This window comes from Heptranchias perlo, chromosome 22, assembly GCF_035084215.1.
Source record: "Heptranchias perlo isolate sHepPer1 chromosome 22, sHepPer1.hap1, whole genome shotgun sequence".
Classification (NCBI taxonomy): Eukaryota; Metazoa; Chordata; class Chondrichthyes; order Hexanchiformes; family Hexanchidae; genus Heptranchias; species Heptranchias perlo.
The window spans coordinates 22,648,709-22,675,961 of record NC_090346.1 but is presented as its reverse complement, the minus strand read 5'-3'; the positions used below and the strand labels follow the sequence as shown (position 1 = coordinate 22,675,961).

The 27,253-nt window shown below is 40.2% G+C and overlaps 1 protein-coding gene across 1 annotated transcript; it reads left to right on the top strand.

Moving 5' to 3' along the window:
• Positions 1-207: 207 nt before the first annotated feature.
• Positions 208-27,253, top strand: foxj1b (forkhead box J1b). The gene is made up of 3 exons (XM_068003695.1): positions 208-465; positions 964-1,537; positions 24,951-27,253. Exons 2-3 carry the CDS (start codon positions 1,022-1,024, stop codon positions 25,752-25,754), a joined length of 1,320 nt encoding a protein of 439 aa, XP_067859796.1. The 5' UTR covers positions 208-465; positions 964-1,021; the 3' UTR covers positions 25,755-27,253.

Sequence of the window (27,253 nt, the reverse complement as noted above, 5' to 3'; positions counted from 1 at the left end):
GGGCTATGTACTGGAGGGAGGATGCCAGATACAGTTGTTTGATTTTAAGTGTGCACTTTGGAGACGCTCCCTGAATTGCTCGGTGGCTTGCTGCTCTGCCTCGCGTCATTGGGAGTAGTGAAAGGTGAAACCTGGAAACCGGCGGCCAATCAGCTGCCCACGATCTGTTTAAAGGCGTATAAAGTGCCCGAGCAGCCGTGTGAAAGGAGAGGTGACACTCTACCGACCCTGGTTTTTATACCCCCGCAAGCTGTGCAAATGTAAACCCGTTTGATCAAACCATTAGGATTCAAGAAGGTATTTTTTCTCTGCAACAACGGATTTGATGCCAACTCCTTCCTAGGCATAAAGTATTTTAACAAATTGCAGAACATTCACTTTGAACTTGCAGATCTTCATTTTTGGGGAGTTTTTGTTACAGTTACTCAAGAATTTCAGAGCGTTGCTAAAAGAAAACGGCGTCAGGTGAGACTGGAGCACTTGCTCTAAACGCAACAGGCTATCTGTAAAAATAAGAACTTATTCCGGAACCCAGACTGCAGCTGTTTAGTGGAGTGTGTCTTTGCCTTTTAGAATTTCTGAACAGTTGAGAAAATGTTAAGGGAAGGGCTTATAAAGATCAAATGTTCGATTGTTAAAAACATGAAATGTTAATGATTTTGATATAATCCTGGTTAGTTTCTTACCCCTGTTGTCTCTCTTATCCTTGCCTATGTAAAATATTCGATATACTGAAATGACGAGGAAGCAGGAAACTCAAGTCCATTGCACGCAATGGTCAAAAGCGAATTTTGCTCCAAAGTTTAGCAAGTTTATTTATATAGTTATAATTCACACAGGCTCGTTTGCATTCTGAATCGTGCATGTAATAATCCAGCATTTTCCTTTTGAATATTTATAATTCTGAATTTTTTTTCAGTTTCGCACACTTACTAAACATTGCTAATCCTTTCGATTCCACAGTTCTAAAGAGAGAGTGAGTGAAATCACTCGTTGCCAGTTCAGAACCTGACTATAAACGATGCCTGTTCTGACCACGCCAGAAATCGCCACTAAATTTAAAGAGAATTGGATGATGCTTCATCCGGAGGACCAGGAGAACGTGAACGGGGCCGTGAACCTGGACGACAGCTTAACGAGTCTCCAATGGCTGCAGGATTTTTCCATCCTGAGTGCGAATCTGGAGAAGCCCCCCAACGCTCACCATCATTATAAGCAACATTTCCCGGGCTCGGATGCCCCTGCTTCCCCTCCAGCCGGGGACACGGCTGCCACCGGTATGCCACTCAGCCTGGGCAAACCAACCTCGGCAGCCACCGGCACCAAAACCTTGATCCAGTCCCATCCTCTTTCCCAGAGCCCGGTCGAGGACGTAGACTACAAGACGAACCCCCATGTGAAACCGCCCTACTCCTATGCCACTCTCATCTGTATGGCAATGCAGGCAAGCAAGAAAAGTAAAATCACCTTGTCTGCCATCTACAACTGGATCACCGATAATTTCTGCTATTACAGGCACGCCGACCCCAGCTGGCAGGTAGGTTGGGCAGGAGACCAGTCATGCCTGTGTTTAAACTTTATCTCATTTGATATTGACGATCATTGGATCTTATTCCTAGTTACCTGAATTCCTTAAACTTTATATAATATATACTGTTTCACATATATACAGATTATTTTATAGTCGGTTAGAAGATTAATAACCATGTAAAATATGTCCTACTTTTTGATAACATATATATGCTATTGCCTATGCATATACTTTCCATTGTTTTTAGCTGAATTAAAAATAGGCTGAACGCCTCAGCAACAGGTGTTTTATGAATTTGGTGCGACCTGTGGACAGTCCTACATTCTGATTGGTGCTTCATCATCCTTCCAAACTCAACTGAGGAGATCCAAGCGTGATTAGGGCAGACCTCAGGAGACAGGCTGTGCCTTAGCAGCCCAGTATGCAACTGGAGCCATTTCTAAGCACAGGGAAACAATAACTACTATTTTTTTTCAAAATTGTGACGAAAACCTGATCAAATAATAGTACTGTTGTGTAAACTAGAGGTTAGATCAGACAATTGATGGAACAAGACTGTGGTCATCCACTCCTCAGCTCCCTGGGTTCACAAGTGCATACATTATTGTTTCAATATTGTGTGTGGGTTCAGTGCAACAGCATGAAATGCTGCTATAAACTGATAAGGATCAAATGCAGATACCAGTTATTAGTGTAGGCAAGACAATTAATGTAGCAAACAGTTCTGTTACTCACTGTTAGCTTTTTGTTGAACAGTCTTAGGCCACTTGTTTTGACTGATGATGAATGGGAAAGAATCATATTAGCATACTTGGCAACCGTTCCTCAAGAAAAGCCAGTAGGAGGAAAAAAGTCTCAGCATGCAATGCCATGACATCATGGCATTTGTATACGTGCTGACTTAACTGATTGGTCCACTAGCAGGACCACATCACCATTAGTTCCACCTCTGGTGTGAGTGAGATGAGAAAATAAAATTTATCCTGCATAATCCAACCAATTAAAATGTAAGCATAGTTGTCTTCCTTAAAGAATACTGATTGAGAAAGCAAGTTATCAAGAGATTGGAGCATTGAAGAAATCCTACTGCTAGGATTGATAGAGTTGATGACTAGCAGGTGTTGTCATGAATTGGTTTGATGGGAAGTACCTTTGACAACTGAGTTGCATATTTATCCAAGCCTCTTACCTATACTAGGGGAGACCAAAACTGGGGGCCATGTTTAAGATAGTCACTAATAAATCCAATAGAGAAATCAGGAGAAACTTCTTTACCAAGAGAATGATTAGAATGTGGAACTTGCTACCACAAGTAGTCGTCGAGGCAAATAGCATAGATGCATTTAAGGGGAAGCTAGATAAACACATGAGGAAGAAATGAATAGAAGGATATGTTGATAGGGTTTGATGAAGTAGGGTGGGAGGAGGCTTGTGTGGAGCATAAACGCCAGCATGGGCCACTTGGGCCAAACAGCCTGTTTCTGTGCTGTACATTCTATGTAATACTTGTGTCTCCTTTTCCTCTTCCCTTTCACCATTTTCCTTGACTTAATTTTAAAATTGCCATAGCTCAGATTAATGCTTTGTTCACACAATCAGTTTTAATGTTAATTTTTGTTCACCTTTCCATGGACATTTTGCAAAACTTTAAATAAAAATTTAAAATTAATTCCCTCCCTTGTTAAATTGGTCATGATGTTTTTAAGTTGTGAGTTATCAAATCAGGTCATGAACAGGATGAATATTATATGATGTTGACTTGTGGGCATACCCTCTATGCACTTGTGCTCAGTACAGTTGCAATTTACTTGCATTAAATGAAAAATGATTGTATGTAAATATCATATATATATATCATCTACATTAGCTCAGAGCCTAGCAGTTAATAACAAATGTAAATAGTGATGAAAACTGTCAGTTAATCATGTTATTCAGATACTTGCGTGTATTAACTTTTCATGATTCAGTACTCCCATCCTTAATTATGTTTTCTTGCACATTCCAGTTACACAATGGTAATGGAGCTAGGGGTATGTAAAGCGATATGGAGGAGGGTGCTCCTTTCACACAGTGGCAATCTGCTCATTCCTAGAGCATAGTTGGCTATAAATGTTTCCCAATCAAAGGCTCTGTCGTTTCAAGTTAGAGAATGAATAAGAAACATTTATCCCTAAAGTTATCCATTTTCCTTTTTTCCATTCTAAAAGTAGTACCTTACTTGTTCTTTTGGATCTCCTCATGCCACTTTGGATTCTCCCATCAAGAGGATGGACAACCTACTCTCAGGCCTCTGCCAGCATCTCTCTTTAGCCGGCCATTTAAAAGTACTATACAGAAGGTACTTGGCTTTCAATGGCAATCCAAATCAGGAACTATGTGAGGGGAATCATGCCACTCCCTAGATCAAAATTAAAACTGAGCTTTATAAGGTTTCTGTTTAAATAAGCTTTGACTTAATTAAAGACATTTAGATCTGAGAAAAGTGTCCACATTGTTTTGTCACTAAATTGGAGGAGAAAATGGCAATTTAAGCAATGGCAATTTAAGCAGTTTGGATTTGATCCAGATTTTATTTTATGGGCAGTAATTTCACTCATCCTTAATTGAGAGGCGCCTATTACTAAGGGCTAGTTGCTATGAAATCATGTTTGGAGTTTACAGTTTGATCCTGTATGTTTTGTCAGAATTTTTATTATTGAATTTGCTTTGTGTCTGTAATTCATGTGTTGTTGCTCAAACATCATATTTAATTTACTTGCGCAAATGAAGAGAGAATCACAGACTGGGGTAGAGGTTTATAGCATTCAGACGATAATAAGGTTAAATTCTGCTTTACCCAAAATGTTAAATATGTAATTTTTCTACAGTAATCTTTTAATAATCTGAAGTTCCAATTGTGTAAATAGAAATTATCTTAATTATCAGCAATATTAAGAACAGCAATCTAGATAAGAGATCTTGGCAGCTGCACTGCTGGATGATAATTCAACAATATGAAACAGCGTAGGTAAGCAGCATAATCATGCATATGTATATATATAGCTGGACTTATTCCAGGGTTGCAGTTATGATTATGCATTCTAGCTTTGCTGCTTCTCTGCAATAGTCTGCTTGAATTGAGTGAGTACTGTTCGTGCTGAATGATAAATTGAACAATCTCAAACAGTACAATTCTAACAAAATTTCATTCTTTTTGTGTCCATTGTACTTTTGTGGGGAGGAGGATTAGAATAATGAGCAGGAAGAACCCAAAGAGGGTGTTAGTTTTGCTCTCGTGCAGAAAGTTTGTCAAAGGCTTGGAACCATATCATTATAACCAGTTCATAGTAAAGTCACACAATCAACTGATATACTTTCTAGGTCTTCAAGTGACTCCGATTAAGCCCAATTGATGTTTTTTTGTTTTCCCACCAATTCCTTCTCTTTCTCCACCCCCCCCCCCGCCCCACCAATTTCCTTTTGCCTGCCCCCCCCCCCCCCCCACCATTTCCTTTCTCCCCTTCTCTCCTAAAATTTTGGTTCCATTGGCGCTGGTTACCCTTTGGCACCTTACTCAAGTGGCCATTATTCATGTGTAAATCTTAATAGGGTAAGTAAACTATTAAGCTTTGGGGACCCAATCCAGACCCTAGCTGATGACAGCGCACTTCCAGCTGGAATGACAAGATAGTGATTAGGAACAGGAACGCTAGCTGATTTTCACTTGTAACACAGAGGCAAATTATAACACCCATACTTCCATCCTAGCTGAAACTAGCCACCTCAGCACAAATTGGGGATTGAAACAGGTATCGTCTTGGTCTGTGTGACTCAGCTTCTTACTGGATATACATTTTGAGTATTTTGAGAAGAATGGATTCCAATGGCCCAGTCTCTAATAAAATGGCAGGGCATGTGCAGTTGCATCACAGGTGACCATGCAGTGAAGTTACTTGCTCAAAGCCACAATTGACTGTGCCTCCACCACCCTTTCAGGCAGTGCATTCCAGTTCCTAACCCTCGCTGTGTAAAAAAAGTTTTTCCTCATGTTGCCTCAACCAACAAGTTGTATTCCATCCAATTTCTCCAGTTTCCATGGCTATGCACCATGGCATCCACTACCATGTCTCTAGTGGTTATGTGTCAATGGCATCAATTTCCTTGGTGATCTGGGTGCTGTCCAGCCTTGACATCAGATTGCTGTGATGTTTCTGTACTTTGCTGTTGTCTTTTTCCCTGGTGGTTGAGGCTTTCTCAGTTCATAGAGTCTAACATTCATAGCTGTCTAGTACAAACATGCATATATGCTGTTTCCAGGAAAGTCTTTAAAGCCCTCCACATAGATTCAATTTACTAGTCAAATGTGTGTTTCTTTAACTTTGGGCTTAGATTCAGACAATCTGCTCATGTGAAGGGGGTGGGATGATGGGGTGGGTGGGGGGGGTGGGGGGTTTGTGGGGAGGACTCAGTGCCAAACCTGAAGCCTGAGTGTCCAAACTGCAGCCCATGAGCTCAGGAATCCTTGCCTTGGAAACCAAAGCAGTTTAGTCCTATTTATATTTATTTGCTAGTTAGTTCTGTTGCAATTTCATGGGTATATGGATTTGGAAATGACAGTTCTTAACACTGTTAACTCACTGGTGGATAAATCCTACATCAGAACACCAAGATCTGTTAATATCAGCAATTCCAGGATTATGAAAATTAATGGGAACATGGATTTAAACTGATGCTCCTTGGTATGCACCTTTGTGACACTTAAAAACAAGAAGCTTGAATAACTCTACTCCAGTTGATTTATAGTCTTAAGTTAGTGTTATTGCTAGGTGTGTTTAGTATATTGCTCTCAATCTGCAATTGGAAATATTATACTTAAGGCAACACACTTTAATCTTGTGTGATATGCTGCTTGTGTAGTACTTAATGTGTCACCTTGAATTTCCCCACATCAGTGCAACCACAGACTTGTAAGTACCCAGTACTTAATTGAACATTATATAACTCAAAAACTCTTGTTAGACCCAGTCGAAGTTTGGAAAGACACAATCTATGATGTTGTGCTGGATATTTTTCATAGTTCAAGTTGACATAGTATGAAAATTTCACACACCCACTATTGATACACCCAGAACAGTGTTGTCATTTGAGTATCATATTATAATAATTTTCAGTATCACAATCACAGTGTCAAAACAATTTTTACAATTATTTTACTCATACCTGCTCTAATTGAGTGCTGGTGCAAATATTTATAAAACTAGTATTCAGGGAGTTGATTTACACTAGGGTAAATTTAAAGCTATTGTGCAAAAAGTGTGTGTAATTTGGTCCAGTGCTAAACAGTATGGAACAGGGTATTACACCAATATCAAGGATTGGTGGGACCCACGTGGGCATTTAATTTGACGTTATGTCGGAAGAGTTTTGGTATAGTCAAAGGAGACTGACAGCTCACTCTTTAGTTGGGCCTGTGGTTGGGCATTATTTCATTGCCGATTTTGTTTGTGTTCTGCATTACTTATTGTAGTTTTGACAATTTAATTATTCTTTGACTATGGAAAAGAAATTGATATTAGGTGGTAGGAATTTGGGGCGAGGGTCTTTTATAAGAAGCTGACAATTAAACAACATCTGTATTGTATTCAGAAGGATTGTATTGAGCAATGTAACAGGATACGGTAACATGACACAGGGTTTGGTAATGAATCTTTCCAATAACAGAAGACAAGGATTCCACTACCGAGAACATTGTCTTTCTATAATGGTGACATAATTCAAGCTGCCCTTTACAGTAATGATGAATGAACAATGAAATAAATGGATGCAGGCCTGCACAAAACACGTGTTGGATGTCTGTCGGAGACACAATCTACATAGTTTTAAAAAACTGTTAACACAACTAGACATGACACAACAGTATAAATCTCCGTCCCACATTTTAATGTTATCCTAGTTTAGTTCATTTTAGTGCCTTACAGTTTCATATGATGAAACTGGCCCACAGCAGGTGTAATGTTCCTTTGCATAGTTCAGCAAAGAATTTTATCAGCCAGCTTGTAGTATGTAAAGTTCATTGGGCATAGGTGTAGATAATTAAGATTTAATTGAATAACATAAGGAATAAGTTTGTGCACCATCCTGTCAAACTAAGAATTTTTATTTTCAAATTTTAACCTTCCTGATTATCTCAATTTAGTAAAATGGTACACAAGCATGTCCCTCTTCAATTCACTATCGTATCTTGTTTTTAACTTTTTAAAAATTGACTTTTGTTCATAGACAATGGAGTTGTATAATTTTGAATCAGATGTGCTTTTACCTTGAAATGAATAGGGAGTATGATCTTTGTGGCAATAAATGTCCACACTGCATTTACATTAAAATATAAAGATTTAAAACATTTCACCACATAATTATATCAGTTGTATATAGTCCATAGAACTACTATAATATGAAAAACAAAATACTGCTGATGCTGGAAATCTGAAATAAAAACAGAAAACAATTGAAATACTCAGCAAGTCAGGCAGCATCTGTGGAGAAAGAAATAGAGTTAATGTTTCAGATCAATGACCTTTTGTCAAAACTGCCTTCCAGTTTTTCTGCATTTCCAGCATTTTCTGATTTTACTACCATAATATGATGCACTTACTGTGCAAGCATCTGCCATCATATCTCACACGTCACCTCAATGTCCATGTGTTATTCATTTGTAGTCCAGTTGTATAAATATCAAATCACACTGATACTCCTGCATTATTCTCGCTTCCATTTATTCAAGGAAAAGCAAAGGACAGATGTTGGTAGACTGATTAAAGTTGAGGTGATTGAGTATATTTTAATGATGTTATAATGGAGGTGAGGTGCTCGGGCAAAATTCAGGCTGCAGGGAAAGGCTATATAAAACCAGCTTAGTATTTTAATTTAACCCTGATGCAAAATGCTGCACGTGGAGGATTTCTGACAGTGACTAACCCAATCAGAAGCAATCAAGTTATGATTAGATTATGAGAACAGGTCATGAGCTGAATATTTTTGCTACAAAACATCTCCCCACTTCACATTATGTCTGTATTATGAAAGCACTTATGTATGTTAATAATTGCAGCATTTAAAAGATTTACTTTTTCTTAGCATCTGTAATCAATTCCACAGAGGCTGTGCAGTCTCAAATTCTAACCACTGATGCAATCAGGCAGTGCAGAGTACTGCTGGGTTCTAGACTGCCTCGCTTTCAAGGTATAAGAACTAACATGTAACTGTTCTCTTAAGACCTTTTTGGCTCAGCTTCCTCCCTTTGTCAAGATGCTGCTGGGATACAGTTCCACAGGTGCCACCAACCTTCCAGTACTTTGCACAGCCTTCCAGAATCTTGCCTCACTGGCTAATTCTGAGCTCAGGCAGGATTGGCAGGCTTTTCAACAATAGAGGGTATCAAAGTCAAGCCCAAACCAGTCCTCGCCTGACATCTACATACCTACACTTTCTAACAAGGGTACCGGATGGTAGAATAGTAGCAATACTGGCTGATTCTTTCTCCTTCCTAGCCCAGGAGGTCCAAGGCCAATTGTAGGTCTCCAACTATTGGCCTGGCTTTGATTAGGATTCAAACCTGGTCAGTGCAGTTACGCACAGAGCCTTTAGGGGAGCAGTTCTTTTAATATTTGATTAAATAACATATAATGGATAAGTATGTTCACATCTGAGATTAGGCTGGAAATTGATGGATTTTATTTTTATTCTTGTCCTTTACTCTTCCAGATTATTCCCAATAAGTAAAATGGACACAAACATGTTCATTGTCAATTATACTATAGAATTTAGACTGTAACTTTTTCAGTTGATTTTTGTTGCACAGACCATTGAGTCATATCATTTGGAAACAGCCTTATTTTCCCTTGAAAAAAATGTGTAGCAGAGTTTCATAAATGTTGATAAGACGGTGACACAATATATGAAACATGCCATTAAATTGCTTGTAATCATACTGTTAAAGTCGAACACGTCATTCAAAATTAGGCAATAAACTTTTAATAAAATCTACAAATTGCAATCTAAAATGGAAATCATCTTAAATTGTAAGATTACAATAATTTATGGCTGAAATTTCGATCAATTATAAACTTCAATATATCATTTATGGATTTTAATATATTTAGCATACCATGTTTACACTTCCTTTTGCACAGTGGATTTCATAAAAGGTGTTATTTTCAGTATGCAAAATGGCATCCACATCATATGAAGCTTTACTTATCCTCTCTTATTTTTCTCTTTGAATCTTTCAAATTGCCAAACATGTGAAACTACTTACTATAGATCAAAAATAGAGTGATTAGTGTCCCCCTGTACGAACATTTCATTATATACGAGAACTGAGTGGCCTTATCTTAGCCCAGATGTTTTTTCTTTCTTGAGTACAGTTTTTGCACCACGTCATTTTACAGGCTACATGGAAGTAGGATACAGGTCAGCATCTCGTATACTGCACAAAAATATAGACAGTTATAAACGGTTTAGTATGGAAATTTGTCATTAATTTTAGTGAGGCATCCCAGCCAAGTCTGATCCTGCATGCACATACACTTCCAGCAGGGGTTACTGGGGAATTCAGGACTGAGAACCCTGGCCAGATTTACCCTTCCTAACCCAGGGCTGTGAGGCTAATTTTAGTGAGACTACCTAACATAACATAGTTCACAGAATTGAACCTGAAACCTTCCTGGTTTGTATAGCTTAGCCACTCACTGGATAAACTTGCTGAGCCATTGGGGGAGTGTTTTTTTTCGTAATTGCACAAATAAAGAACTCAAAGTGATAAAAGAAAATTAAATTCTTGTCACTGTGAACCAGCTGAGTTTGGAGGCCTATGCGATAGTCACATTTAGACAGCTGGGGTACATCGTGACTTTGTGCGATAGTGTAAAACAGGTAATAGCAAATCGGCAACCCGTTTTACATCAGTCTTCCATTGAAGCCAATGGAAATAAAAATCGGGAGAGATGTAAAATGGGCTGCCGACTAGCTATCACCTGTTTTACACTATTGCACAGTCAAAATCTACCCCACTGAGTGGCATGTTAAGAGTTAAAACATCTTAGCACAGTTATTACTTAAAAGATGTTTAAAGAAGAATTAAAACCTAATTGTGACGTTTTTTAAATGATCTGTTTAATTACCTCAGTCAGCATGGCTTAGTTGGTATTACTGTCACCTCTGAGTCAGAGGCTCATGTGTTCAAACCCCACTCCAGGACTTGAGCTCATAATATAGACAAGTGGCATAGCTAGGATTGGAAATTTGGGGGGCCCCAAATTATGGTGGATGAGCAATGACCAAAGGTCTGATCATTTATATTATGTTGTATAAATAATTCAGGTTGCTGCTTTGTTTTAAATTCTGCTCCCTCCCAGTCACTCAATGTTGAAACACAGGACGATACATTTAGAGGTTCACCCCACATCCACTTGTGTTATCTTATCGTTATTCTGATTGCCTCTCTTGGCGGCCAATCTCCATCATAGTGTGTGTTTTCTGGACTTTGCTAAATTTGCGACATTTAAACAGGCTCAGATATGGGTGGATGTGGGTGCTAATTAGATGGGCCGTGGTCCTCCCATGTCTACACCCAGTAAAGTACTGAGCAAGTGCTGCATTGGTGGAAAGATCATTCTTGGGGTGACATGTTAAACCAATTTCTTGTTACGCTGATCAGAAGACTGAATAGTCCCTTTATGTGGGGGAGAAAAGGCAAGGTTAATTATTGTATTACAAGATAGATGTATAATTATTTGAAGTAATCCAGAGGAGAACTATGAGGTGGACAGCTGAGGGCTATTGTAGAAAGCTGAGCGAGGAGGAAAGTTTGTCTACTCTTGGATCTTAACTCACTGAAGAAGAGGAGGATAAGAGAGGATCTTGACAGGTCTTTAAGAATTTCAAGAGTGTAGGGTACAGTAGCATAAGGAATTTTAAGAGTGTAAGGGTACGGTAGCATAGTGGTTATGTTACTGGACTAGTAATCCAGAAGCCTGGACTAATAATCCGGAGTCATGAGTTCAAATCTCGCCACAGCAGCTGGGGAATTTAAATTCAATTAATTAAATGAAATCTGGAAATAAAAAACTAGTATCAGTAATGGTGGCCATGAAACTATTGGATTGTCGTAAAAACCCATCTGGTTCACTAATGCTCTTTAGGGAAGGAAACCTGCCGTCCTTACCCGGTCTGGCCTATATGTGACTGCAGCCCCACAGCAATGTGGTTGATTCTTAATTGCCCTCTGAAATGGCCTAGCAAGCCACTCAGTTGTACAATCTCGCTAAAAAAAGTCATCATAAGAATAAAACCGGACGGACCACTCGGCATCGGACCAATAGGCACCGGACACAACAAAGGCAAACCAAGCCCAGACGACCCTGCAAAGTCCTCCTCACTAACATCTGGGGACTTGTGCCAAAATTGGAGAGCTGTCCCACAGACCAGTCAAGCAACAGCCTGACATAGCCATACTCACAGAATCATACCTTTCAGCCAAAATCCCAGACTCTTCCATCACCATCCCTGGGTATGTCCTGTCCCACCGGCAGGACAGACTGACCAGAGGTGGTGGTACTGTGATATACAGTCAGGAGAGTGGCCCTGGGAGTCCTCAACATTGACTCTTGTCCCCATGAAATCTCATGGCATCAGGTCAAACATGGGCAAGGAAACCTCCTGCTGATTACCACCTACCGTCCTCCCTCAGCTGATGAATCAGTGCTCCTCCATGTTGAGCATCACTTGGAGGAAGCACTGAGGGTAGCAAGGGCACAGAAAGTACTCTGGGTGGGGGACTTCAATGCCCATCACCAAGAGTGGCTCGGTAGCACCACTACTGATCGAGCTGGCCGAGTCCTGAAGGACATAGCTGCCAGACTGGGCCTGCAGCAGGTGGTGAGCGAAACAACACGAGGGAAAAACCTACTTGACCTTGTCCTTACCAATCTACCTGTCGCAGATGCATCTGTCCATGACAGTATTGGTAGGAGTGACCACCGCACAGTCCTCGTGGAGACGAAGTCCTGTCTTCGCACTGAGGGCACCATCCAACGTGTTGTGTGGCACTACCACCGTGCTAAATGGGATAGATTCAGAACAGATCTAGGAGCTCAAAACTGGGCATCCATGAGGCGCTGTGGGCCATCAGCAGCAGCAGAATTGTATTCCAGCACAATCTGTAACCTCATGGTCCAGCAAATTCCTCACAAGCCAGGAGATCAACCCTGGTTCAATGAAGAATGTAGAAGGTCATGCCAGGAGCAGCACCAGGCGTACCTAAAAATGAGGTGCCAACCTGGTGAAGCTACAACTCAGGACTACATACATGTTAAACAGTGGAAGCAACATGCTATGGACAGAGCGAAGTGATTCCACAACCAACGGATCAGATCAAAGCTCTGCAGTCCTGCCACATCCAGTCATGAATGGTGGTGGACAATTAAACAACTAATGGGAGGAGGAGGCGGTGTAAACCTCGCCATCCTCAATGCTGGCAGAGTCCAGCATGTGAGTGCAAAAGACAAGGCTGAAGTGTTTGCAACCATCTTCAGCCAGAAGTGCCGGGTGGATGATCCATCACGGCCTCCTCCCGATATCCCCACCATCACAGAAGCCAGTTTTCTGCCAATTCAATTCACTCCACGTAATATTAAGAAATGGCTGAGTGCACTGGATACAGCAAAGGCTATGGGCCCCGACAACATCCCGGCTGTAGTGCTGAAGACTTGTGCTCCAGGTATGTCCCGTCCACAAAAAGCAGGACAAATCCAATCTGGCCAATTACCGCCCAATCAGCCTACTCTCAATCATCAGCAAAGTGATGGAAGGTGTCATCGACAGTGCTATCAAGCGGCACTTACTCACCAAAAACCTGCTCACCGATGCTCAGTTTGGGTTCCGCCAGGACCACTCGGCTCCAGACCTCATTACAGCCTTGGTCCAAACATGAACAAAAGAGCTGAATTCCAGAGGTGAGGTGAGAGTAACTGCCCTTGACATCAAGGCAGCATTTGACCGAATGTGGCACCATGGAGCCCAAGTAAAATTGAAGTCAATGGGAATCAGGGGAAAACTCTCCAGTGGTTGGAGTCATACCTAGCACAAAGGAAGATGGTAGTGGTTGTTTGAGGCCAATCATCTCAGCCCCAGGACATTGCTGCAGGAGTTCCTCAAGGCAGTGTCCTTGGTCCAAACATCTTCAGCTGCTTTATCAATGACCTTCCCTCCATCTTAAGGTCAGAAATGTGGATGTTCGCTGATGATTGCACAGTGTTCAGTTCCATTCGCAACCCCTCAGATAATGAAGCAGTCTGTGCCTGCATGCAGCAAGATCTGGACAACATCCAGGCTTGGGCTGATAAGTGGCAAGTAACATTCATGCCAGATAAGTGCCAGGCAATGACCATCTCCAACAAGAGAGAAAGAGAGAGTCTAACCACCTCCCCTTGACATTCAACGGCATTACCATCGCCAAATCCCCCACCATCAACATCCTGGGGGTCACCACTGAGCAAAAACTTAACTGGACCAGCCATATAAATACTGTGGCTACAAAAGCAGGTCAGAGGCTGGGTATTCTGTGGCGAGTGACTCACCTCCTGACTCCCCAAAGCCTTTCCACCATCTACAAGGCACAAGTCAGGAGTGTGATGGAATAATCTCCACTTGTCTGGATGAGTGCAGCTCCAACAACACTCAAGAAGTTCGACACTATCCAGGACAAAGCAGCCCGCTTGATTGGCACCCCATCCACCACCCTAAACATTCACCGCCTTCATCACCGGCGCACTGTGGCTGCACTGTGTACCATCCACAGGATGCTCTGCAGCAACTCGCCAAGGTCTCCTCGACAGCACCTCCCAAACCCACGACCTCTACCACCTAGAAGGACAAGAGAAGCAGACACATGGGAACAACACCACCTGCACATTTCCCCTCCAAGTCACACACCATCCCGACTTGGTTATATATCGTCGTTCCTTCATTGTCTCTGGGTCAAAATCCTGGAACTCCCTACCTAACAGCACTGTGGGAGAACATTCGCCACACGGCCTGGAGTGATTCAAGAAGGCGGCTCACCACCACCTTGTCGATGGCAATTATGGATGGGCAATAATTGCTGGCCTCGCCAGCGACGCCCACATCCCATGAACAAATTTTTTAAAAATTGGATCCAGGAATGTTCTTCTATTGGGTATAAGATTCATTGACTAGGGGACACAGTTTAAAGTTAAGGGTGTCAAAAGAAAATAAGAAATTTAGGCAACATTTTTGGAGTAAGCGGGTGATAGAATTGTGGAACAGATTTCCAGTGGAGTTGGTGGAACAAAAAATAATGGCAGATTTTGAAAAAGACTGGATGAATTCCTATTGAGAAAGGGGATACTGGTTTCTAGAAGTATAGTAAGTTTGGTTTGGAAAGGTAGGCTAGATGAGCTAATGGTGTTCTCCTGCCTAAAACATTACTTTGTTAATATGTATTACTTGCCCTCCTACCCCTGAAATAGTTTACTTCAAGCCTGTTAGGCCGGGCAGACTCCCATTTGGAGAAATACATCATTCGGAGACACCCTCCCTCAGTCATGGCATTTGTATATGTCTCAATTTTGAATGGTGCTTTAACAAGAGGCGTCAAGAACATTCTAAAGCTGATGTTTTGATCTGGACCTGTTTCCTGCTTTTCAATTTCATGAGGACTGTTTATTTGAAATGAAATTCCATATGGATAATTGATACATTGGAAGAAAAAATTGGGGGCATACAAACTTCATGAATGTGTTGAACTGGCTGTGGGAAAGGCTGAAAGAGATCTGAGAGTGATAGTCAACACAACGCTGACCATGCCGTCATTGCAGAGCAGCAATCAATGAAGCAAACAGGGTGCTACATTATATTGCCAAATTAGCAGAGCACTAGTCTGAGACCATCAAGCTGAAGCTGTATTGTGCTGTGGTCAGGCTACATCTTGAGAACTGCATTCAGTTTCGGTCTGAAGCATCCAAGCCCTGGGAGTGGTGCAGAAAAGGACCGTGAAGGTGATCTCTAGTGTCAGAGGACTGAATTATGAGAAAGGGTTAGGAAATCTCAGACTCTGCAGGAAAGGAGGCAAATGAAAGGGCACTTTACAGAGGTATTTAAGATATTAAGTAGAATAGTAGAATAGAAAAGGTTAATCCAGAGCAGTGTTTCAAATTATACCAGAACTGTAGGACAAATGGGCACAAATAAAAACTAATAAAAGACAACTTCAGGGTTGATGTCAGAAAGCACTTCTTCACTCTAATAGTGATGGATACCTGGAATGATGTTCTGGGTGTGTAGTGGAGACAAAGTCTCTGGAATTATTCAACAGTCAGTTGGATGTTGTGATGAAGGGGACCATAGGTTTCCATGGAAGGATCAGCTAACTGAGCTGAATGGCCTTCCTCATCTTTGTGAACACCTGATGATGATATTTTAAATTCTAAGTTCCCCAAAGCTTTGATCACTCACTACTTAATTTACAGCAATACTAAACCAGTTTTCTATATGTATATAGAAAATTGAGCCCCCATTTTAACTCCCTGCACCCGACGCAAATGAGGGCATGCAGGGAATTAAAATCCTTGCAGCGACGTACTCATCTGATTCTCGCTGGCCTCGTGCCGCATGCCATTTTAACAGGCACGTTCTGACCAGCCAGCGAGGCCCTCCCACCAGGCAGATAAAATTCAAATGTTGGGGATTGATGATGTAATTTAGACCTGACTGTATTTTAACTCTGGGCAGCCACATTCGGCACTTGGTACCAGCCCCGCCAGTAGCACCGGGCACAAAGGAACAGCAGGTCCAGAAGAGGACTGAAAAGATAAGTAAAATTTAGATTTTTAGTGCTAAAATGCAGGAGTGCTCCTCCAGGCACAAAAGGATACCTAGGTCCCTGTACTTCCTGCACAGTTGCCTACTTACCACTTACCTGATTGCTGGGGACCGTTCCTGTGGGTCCTTGGCCATGAACCCCTGCCACGCTTGCCTCGGGTCAGGCCTAACTTATTTAAATGAGGCCTGGGAGTTAAAATAGCTAGAGCTTCATGTCAGTAACGCTTAAATGGTGGTAGTAGATGTTTGTTCAGTGAATATACACGTGAAGCACATTTACCTGGATTGTGTGAGTCTTTGTAAGGTCTTGGGTTAAGTTTGTCTGAGTACACCTCATCTGCATTTCATCACTTTCAGCTGTATATGGTGATGAGAGCAATGAGTTAGAAGTTAAAGCAAAGATCTGAATAATTTATAATTGAAGATTCATAAACTGCAAACTATAAATGTATCTTCCAAAAAGTGCAAAAACACTGTCCTCACTGCTGCTTCTGGCCTGTTCCTTGAGGTCAGCCTCACTGCCTCTCCTGGTTTCTACTTGAAGCTATTGAGTTGATGTAGGACCAGACTCTGCCACACAATGTGGGCAATAATTCCCAATATTATGATAACAGCATGCTTCAGATGGAGCTGGATTCATCCATCAATCCCACCTCTGAGCAGGTGGGTGCTCACTGTTTAAAATAAAAGTCTGCACTCACATGCACCTCTCCTGGGACAGGTCCATGTCTCCTCAGAGTTTGAGAACTGCTGGCCTAATCTGTGTGCAAGAAGTACATGGCCTGGATTTCCTCTGGAAATACTCAGGATATGCTTTCTGACCAAGCAAATCACTTTTTAAAAGTGTGTTGACTCAGTTAACTTTTATATGTAAAGCAATGCAACATATGTAAAATATATCTTGGATCTAAAAATATTTGTCCTTTATCACTTGCAGACTATTAGTTTCTCTTTCAAATAAAGCCATGTCTGTTTTACTGTGGAGTTCAAACTCTAGACTTTTTTCACAAAATGTGTTTGTTTCCATGTTTTTCTAAAATATACTTTCCTGACTGTGTTAGGATTTTAGTCGGGGATTCTGATGGAAAAAATATATAGAAAATTACTTAGAATCAAAATGAATCAAAACGGACTTCAAGGATTAAGTTACGAGGAGAGATTACACAAATTGGGGTTGTATTCTCTGGAGTTTCGAAGGTTAAGGGGTGATCTGATCGAAGTTTATAAGATATTAAGGGGAACGGATAGGGTGGATAGAGAGAAACTATTTCCATTGGTTGGGGATTCTAGGAGTAGGGGGCACTGTCTAAAAATTAGAGCCAGACCTTTCAGGAGCGAGATTAGAAATCATTTCTACACACAAAGGATTGTAGAAGTTTGGAACTCTCTTCCGCAAACGGCAATTGATACTAGCTCAATTGCTAAATTTAAATGTGAGATGGATAGCTTTTTGGCAACCAAAGGTATTAAGGGATATGGGCCAAAGGCAGGTATATGGAGTTAGATCACAGATCAGCCATGATCTTATCAAATGGCGGAGCAGGCACGAGGGGCTGAATGGCCTACTCCTGTTCCTATGTTCCTAGAAGAAATTTAGGTGGGATACAAGGTTGGATTAATTTTAGAATTTCATCATAATGTGCCAACAATTTGCATCCAGTTTGAAAGCAAACTTTGAGCTCAATATAATGATTTAATGTGCTTTTCACATTGCGTTGACACAGAATCTGTAGTATGACACTAGTATAAGACAGCCGATCTCCACCTGGTTTCATTTACGAGAAGTGGTATGAGACCATCTTGCGGAGCTGGACTGTCACTATTCTGGCTTGACGCTCTATAATGTATAACTGCAAAGCAAAATTCATAAACATTAAAGTCTAAACGGTTGACTCTTTATTAACGTCAAAATTACCACCAGCATTTGGATGTTAATTAACAGGGTACACATGCGCCGAACTCTACTTTAAATGAGTACAGAATGGTGTACAGCCAGTAGTATAATTCAGTGCTTTCAACTCACGTTGTTTTTTCTAAGCAGGTACCAGAGTCGGGCACTACCTGTAGCAGAACAGCCGCATAAATAAAAGATGGCAGGTTATATAATGATACTATTCAGTAATCTCTTCTACAGTCATGACACACCAGATTTACTTTTCTTACTTTATTGCCAAAATCTAAATAAATTAAGAATTTCAATATGTTTATATTATACAGCGCCTCAAAGTAATGTATGTGGTTATTGAAGAGAGCTTAGCTGAATAGAATTTTCTATGACTCAATAATTGGTGTGAAATTGTATTTGGAATATCCACTTGCACTTAAGAGAATATTTCTGTTTTTATTTAAGAACTTCTTATCAAAATTTGCCATAGTTCCTATATATATATTGTGGATTTTTTGGAAATTGTAATCTTTTTTTAAATTGCAATCAGGTAAAATGTGAGGCTGTATTTGTAGAGTTAAGGATCAGCAGACTCCATGACATTCCAAAGCACTTCACAGCCAATTAATCATTTTTGAAGTGTAATTATGCAGCATCCATTTTGCATGCAACAAGGTCCCACAAACAGCAATGAGATAAATGACCAGATAATCTGTTTCTGATGGTGTGAGTTGAGGGAACAGTGTTGGCCAGGACATCAGGGGAGCTCCCTTCTCTTCTTCAAATAGTGCTCTGGGATCTTCAATATCCACCTGAACTAGTGGATGGGGCCTTCATATAACATATACAGAAAGTACAGAGGCGATCTAAAGAAGGGAATAAGAGGGCCGAGGAAAGAGTATGAGAATAGATTAATGGCTAACATAAAAGGGAACCCAAAAGTCTTTTATAAATTTATAAATAGTAAAAGGGTAGTCAAAGGAAGCGTGGGACCGATTAAGGACAAAACGGAAATCTTCTTGTGGAGGCAGAGGGCATGGCTGAGGTACCAAATGAATACTTCGCATCTGTCTTCACTAGAGAAGAGGATGCTGCCATTGTAGCAATAAAGCAGGAGATAGTAACGATACTGGATATGATAAAAGTAAATAAAGAGGAGGTACTTAAAAGATTGGCAGTACTCAAAGTAGAAAAGTCACCCGGTCCAGATGGGATGCATCCTATGTTACTGAGGGAAGTAAGGGTAGAAATTGAAGAGGCTCTGGCCACAATCTTCGAATCCTCCTTAGAAATGGGGATGGTGCTGGAGGATTGGAGGATTGCAAATGTTACACCCCTGTTCAAAAAAGGGGAGAGGAATAAACCCGGCAATTACAGGCCAGTCAGCTTAACGTCAGCGGTGGGGAAACTTTTAGAGACAATAATCCGGGACAAAATAAATTGGCACTTGGAAAAGTATGGGTTAATAAATGAAAGTCAGGCAAGGATTTGTTAAAGGAAAATCATGTTTGACTGACTTGATTGAGTTCTTTGATGAAGTAATGGAGAGGGTTGATGAGGGCAGTGCGGTTGATGTGTTTATGGACTTTCAAAAGACTTGTTAGCAAAATTAATGCCCATGGGACTAAAGGGACATTGGCAGCGTGGAAACAAAGTTGGCTAAGGGACAGAAAGCAGAGGGTAATGGTGAACAGTTGTTTTTTAGACTGGAGGGAAGTATACAGTGGTGTTCCCCAGGGGTCAGTATTAAGATCACTGCTCATTTTGATATATATTAATGATCTGGACTTGGGTATAGAGGGCATAATTTCAAAGTTTGCAGATGACACTAAACTTGGAAATGTAGTAAACAATGTGGAAGATAGTAACAGACTTCAGGAGGATTAGACAGATTGGTGAAATGGGCAGACACATGGCAGATGAAATTTAACGCAGACAAGTGTGAAGTGATACATTTTGGTAGGAAGAATGAAGAGAGGCAATATAAACTAAATGGTACAATTTTTAAATTGAGGGCAGGAACAGAGAGACTATGGGGTCCACATACACAAATCTTTGAAGATGGCAGGACAAGTTGAGAAGGCTGTTTAAAAAAAGCATATGGGATCTTGGGCTTTGTTAATAGAGGCATAAAGTACAAAAGCAAGGAAGTTATGCTGAACCTTTATAAAGCACTGGTTAGGCCTCAACTGGAGTATTATGTTCAGTTCTGGGCACCACACTTTAGGAAGGATGTCAAGGCCTTAGAGAGGGTGCAGAAGAGATTTACTAGAATGGTGCCAAGGATGAGGGACTTCAGTTATGTGGAGAGATTGGAGAAGCTGGGATTGTTCTCCGTAGAACAGAGAAGGTTAAGGGGAGATTCGATAGAGGTGTTCAAAATCATGAACGATTTTGACAAAGTAAATAAGGAGAAACTGTTTCCAGTGGCAGACGGGTTGGTAACCAGGGGATACAGACTAAAGGTGATCGGCAAAAGAACCAGAGGCAACATGAAGAAACATTTTTTTTACGCAGCGAGTTGTAATGATCTGGAATGCACTACCTGAAAGGGTGGTGGAAGCAGATTCAATAGTAACATTCAAAAGGGAATTGGACAAATACTTGAAGGGAAAAAAATTACCAGGCCATGGGGAAAGAGCAGGGGAATAGGACTAATTGGATAGCTCTTTCAAAGAGCCGACACAGGCACGACGGGCCGAATGGCCTCCCCTGTGCTGTACCTACTATGGTACTATGAACATACCATCTGAAAGGCAGCACCTCCAACAATGTACCACCCACTCTACTGCACTGAAGTATTAACCTGAAATTTGAGCTCAAGCCCTACAGTGGGGCTTGAAACCATTCTCTTCTAACTCAGAGGCAAGAGTACTTATGACTAAGCTAAGCTAACACACAGCAGAGTACACGGTAATGTCACTGTATGAAGTCGAGCCTTGTATTCACTGCTTCCAGAACATATCCAGTGAGTTACAGCTACACTATGAACTCTAACATTTGAAATTCCTTCTGCAGAAATTATACAAATGATGTACTATTTGCCCAAGAAACTAACTGGGGCTTCTTTTGTGGTGGGAAAGATTATAAAATATTGTAGGTAGATCATTGCAAAACTAAAGATGTGTAATAGATTTCTCATTAGTAGGAATGATGAAGCAATAATAAGACAGTCCTAGCCTTGTGACTGAAGAAGGATGTATGGGGGTACGGGAGGGTGGGGAGGAAGATTTCCTCTGTTCTATACCTGTATTGTAATCAGAAATGTGAGTGTAAAGAATACGTTATCACTTGGCTACAAAAAGCAGACAAACTATATTTTCCATCTTGGGAGGACACAAAGAGAGAGAGATAAAAGCAGAAAATCAGGGAATGGGGAACAATATTTTTAAAATATTGGCTCGGAATTGTTCTTTCTGTGCTCCCCAGACCATGATTTTAAAATGAGTCACAAACTGCAGAGTGCTGAGGTGGAAAATCTCAGCCATGTTTGATGAATCACATTTTTGGAGATTGTAGGATTAATGCAGAGTAACAGATAAGTATCAAATGAATGTGAGAATATAATATGCAATGTACATAAAATTATAAGTGCACATAACCTAAGTCATCACTTTAGTGCAGTGCTGAGGGCATGCTGCATTATCAGAAGTGCAGTTTTTCAGAGTAGACTTTAAACCGAGGCCCCGTGGTCTGTTCAGATGGATGTAGAAGATCCCACAGTACTATTTGATCAGAGTGGAGGAATTTATCACTGAACCAGGACCACCAAAACTGGTCATTTATCTCATTGCTGTTTGTGGGGCCTTGCTGTGCACAAACCGGCTGTTGCATTTGTCTACATAACAATAGGAACTACATTTCAAAAGTAGTTCATTGTCTATGAATCACTTTGGTACATCCTGAAGATGTGAAAAGAAAAAGAAAAATCTTGCATCTTTCGCAACCTCAGGACATCCCAAAGCACTTTACAGCCAATTAAGTACTTTTGAAGTATAGTCATTGTTATAATCAAGGAAACTTCTTTGGATAGTGCCATGGGATCTTTTATGCCCACTTGTGAAAGCAGATGGAGCCTTGGGACCTCCCAAAGATGGCACCTCCGACAGTACAGCGCTCTCTCAGTACTGCACTTAAGTGCCAGCCTATATTATATGCTCAAGTCTCTGCAGTGGGACTAGAAGCCATGACCTTCTGACACAGAGGCAAGTGTTCTACCACTGAGCCAAGGCTGCCACTGGAAAGGTGGTATAAACATGCTAGCCCTTTCTTTGTTATCTTCATAATATGTAAAGCAACAGACGTTAGTGGCCAGTGTAATGGCCTCTGTTTACAATATTTAGGCATTTCTATCACCCTTAATATTCATTAAAGACATTAAATAGCTCAAACCATATTAAATAGAACAAAAAGTATCATGGAACATGCATTGGTAAGACGGCTACATTCCTTTTTCATGGTTAAGTGCAATGTAAAATGATGACTTTATAATGAAAGTTCATGGCAAAGATGGTATCATTCTTTAATATGCAAGGAGAGAACAGAAAGGATAATTACAAGATAGGAAAATCAAGGCACCTAACCCAACAGTGTAGAGCAGATAGAAAGCAGTTTGTACAGTAAAACCTTGCAGCAGTGTTCACAATTGCAAAATGTCACCTTTTGATCTCTTAAAAAATAAAATGATGAATTCATACTTTTATGTCTTACTCTTAGTTTGATTAATGTTTAAGAAGGAAGAGAAGGATAAATTGGGGCAACTAGTTAGTCTAATGTCAGTTGTAAGCAAACTGTTAGAATCCATAGAAACATAGAAAATAGGAGCAAGAGTAGGCCATTCAGCCCTTCGGGGATGCTCCACCATTCAAAATGATCATGGCTGATCGTCTAACTCAGTACCCTGTTCCCGCTTTTTCCCCGTATCCCTAGATATCTCTAGAATCCATAATTCAAGAGAAAATTATTGAGCATTTAGAAATGCATAGGTTAATCAAAGACAGCCACCACGGATTTGTTAAAGGCAAGTTGTATTTGACAAATGTAATAGTTTATTAAAGGAGTGATCAATTGGTCAGATAAAGGGAATGCAATATATGGATTTTCAGAAGGCATTTGGTAAGGAGTCTCAGAAGAGACTTATTAGTAAAATTCAGGTGTATAGTATAAGAGGAAATATAGCAACAAGGATAGAAAGTTGGTTGACAGACAGGAAACAAAGGGTAAATGGATGTTGCTTGGACTGGACTAGGGTTGAAAGTGGTGTACCCCAGGTTCAGTGCTGGGTCCATTTTTGGTGTCGGTACATGTAGACGATTTGGACTTGGGTATAGAGAACACAATTTCGAGTTCTGTTGCTGACACAAAAATAGGAGGTTTGGCAAAAAGTAGGAGGACTGTAAAAGACATGTTATAGACATGTTAGCAGAATGGGCAGGCAGGTGGTAGATGCAATGCAGATAAGTGTGCGACAATATACTTTAGAAAAAAACCAAATATTAGAAGTGTACACTTAATGGAAAAGCACTGAAAGGTATGGATCAACAGAGAAATCTAGGGCTTTGAGTGTAGGTAGATAAAGTAATAAAAATGGCCAATAGAGTTTGGAGTTTTATAAATAGGGACCTAAAGTACAAAAATAAAGATGTAATGTTCAAATTAGACACAACATTGGCTAGTCTACAGTTAGAGAACTGTGTGCAATTTTGGGAACCCCATTATAGAAAGAACATTGAAGCCATAGAGAGCATATAGCCAGGATGATGCCAAGGATGGGAGGAGAGAATGGATATACTGGGACTACTTCCAATGGAGCAGAAATGACTAAGAGGAGATTTAATACTGTTTTGAAACTATGAAGAGTTTTGATAGAGTGAATAGGGAGTCAGTGACAAGGAGTCATAATTTCTAAAAATCCACAATATATGTATAGGAATTATGGCAAATTTTAATAAGAAGTTGTTAAATAAAAACAGAGATGTTCTCTTAAGTGTAAGTGGATATTCCAAATGCAATTTCACACCAATTATTGAGTTATAGAAAGTTCTATTCAGCTAAGGTCTCTTCAATAACCACATGCAGGTGATGAGCATTACTTTGAGGCACCGTATAATACAAACATATTGAAATTCTTACTTTATTGCTGGAACCTAAATAAAATCAGAATAGTAAATTATCACCAGGAGATTGAAAAAAGAGGTTAGGAGAAATTCCTTTACGCAAATCATTATTGGAGCATGGAATGCTTTGCCACAGAGAGTGGTTGAGGCAGAGACCAATGCATCTTTTAAGGGAAAAGTGGATCAATATTTGAAGCAAAGGAAGAAACAAGGATAGCAGGGCAGTGGGATTAGTTTCTGATTGCTCTAGCTAAGAGGTGGCAGAGACATGATGAGCCGAATGGCCTCCTTTATGCTTTAAACTTCTATGGTTCTATGTTTAGCCCAGATCGGACTGAGTTTAATATTTAAAACTAGATTATTCCTACAAAATGTGGAATAAAGTATTATTGTAAATAAATAGTTTGCAATTTTAATATATACTTATGTACCTTGGACACCATTTTAATAGGTCTAGTTAAGTAACAATGATTTCTTTCATACATCAGTTGTAGAAGATTTTCTCATTTTAATGTCTCTCTTTTTTCCATCTAATTTACAGAATTCTATTCGTCATAACCTTTCTTTAAATAAATGCTTCATGAAAGTGCCAAGACAGAAGGATGAACCTGGTAAAGGAGGTTTCTGGCAGATTGATCCACAATATGCTGATATGTTTGTTAACGGTGTATTCAAAAGGAGACGGATGCCTGCAACTCACTTTAGCACCCTCAAACAAAACAAACTACCAAGTGTATCTACATCTGAAGCCTCATTAAGTCCATCAACTCAATCTTTTCTGCCTCACTCAGGGCCTGGACATGCATCTATGCGATACATGGAAAATGCTCATAATAATCAAATTTTCAACTCTTCGGACAACCAACGAACTGCAAGCAAACGCAAGCAAGCCTTGCCAAAGCGAACAATGAAGATGGCCAGAACTTCCAAGTCTCCACTGCTGGCTCATGATGATCGAGAATCAGAATCCCTCAAGGGAGACTTTGACTGGGCCTCAGTCTTTGATGATGTGTTCAATGCAAATGGGAGCAATTTTGAGGACCTAGACATCAATGCAGCATTGAACTCGTTGGGGACAGAGCTGGACCTTACTGTCCAAGGAAAGCACATTAGCCCGCAGTCTAAATGGTGCTCCATGGGGATGGATCAAGTTCTTGCAGAAACCACCAGCCAAACTCCCCAGTTTGAAGATTTTACTTTTTTCTCAGATGCTCAAAGGCATCCATGGGAAGAGATGAAGGAAGAGTTCCAAGTGACCACTTTGAACATAGATCAAGGCTTCAACTTCTATGAAGGATTCTTCAATGAAATGCATCAGTGGGAAAGAGGAGACACCTTTCTGTGACCAGACTATATTCCCTAAATGATCAATCTTGAACCATTTGCTACATTAGCATTAATGCTCTTGATTATTGGAAAAGTACAGCTTACGTGAAGTTCCTTTATACTGTTGAAAAATGACCCGTTTGTTATTTTTTATTGTTTATAATTTTTACACTGGAATACCATTTAACAGAGATTTCTGTCATGGTTAAAAGAAAACAGTCTGAAATTCTCAATAGTTTTAAGATCATACCCTCTGATTACATAACAGATTGTACCACTATAGGTGCAAAATGCTGCAATATTTAGAAGGGTTGTGTTGTCAAACCTATTTGTTATTTCAGATTCTTTATCTTTGTTCAAAACCGAAAATTGCTCAGTTGCACTTGACACTTTGGAAGACCATGTTGCTAAAGTGAAAATATTAAGCCAATAGTCAAGTCAAGCAAGCATACAACAAATGGATCTGTGATGGCACTATGTACAGTCAATTAGGAGCTAGCTAATTCTTATCTGAAATGGTTCTTATGAGCATTTCACGTCTATTCCTGCTAGTTGATCCAAAAATTGTACATTGAAGTATATTGCACTTAAAAACTTTACTCCTAAAAAAGACTAACTCTAACATGGACTTGCGTTTAAAACTGATTTCCATTTCTATTAACTTGCAGTTGCAGTGTTTTGCCATATGAACTTGAATTAGAAATACAGGGCTAAACTTGAGGTCATTTCAAGTTAATTTTCCACTTTTTCTTGACTTGACTATTAAATGAATGTTAGCTTTGGTTCTATGGCTTCACAGAATCAACACTCTTACAGGATGCAAGGCACAGGTCTAACCATATATTTTTCCATAAAGTACTTATTTTACTCAGATGTACTAGTGTTAAAAGTGTAGTTTTGTGGAATTGATTTGGTGACTAACATGAGTGAAAATTCTCAAACAGAAGGGACGTGGGTAAGATTTGATACAATTATTTTTGGAACTGCCCTTAATCATGACAAACTTGAGGCCTAAATGATTGGACACTAAAAGGGCAATTGAACTTGCTACATATCTTACAGTGAAGCAAGCATCTTGGGCTGTCTCCGTTAGCATGGATCTTAAAAAAAAAAGTGTAATCAAGTCATCATGATTCTATGCAGAACTCCTTTCCTCATTGTGTTGGAACTGCTGCCTTAGCAATGAAGTTATGGAGGGTTTCCATCCTGCGACTTTTGCAAAGAGCTGCTATGTATTTCAGAAGATGAAGTGAACAACGTCCACTGAACTGTGTAACTATGCCAATCTCTTTAATTCATGAATGCAGACTAGAGAAAAACTCATCACTCTTTGAGCTGAATGGATAAGTAGTCACTGTTAGATGCTTGTTTTGTAACAAGAAAAGTGTGTTTGCTTGGGTCACTCTGTTAACTGACCAATGGAGCAAATCACCCATGTGTGCAATCTCCCATTTTCTATTCTGGTTAAATGCTATATGCCTCACTGCAATAAAAATTGTGGGGTTTAAAGCACATATT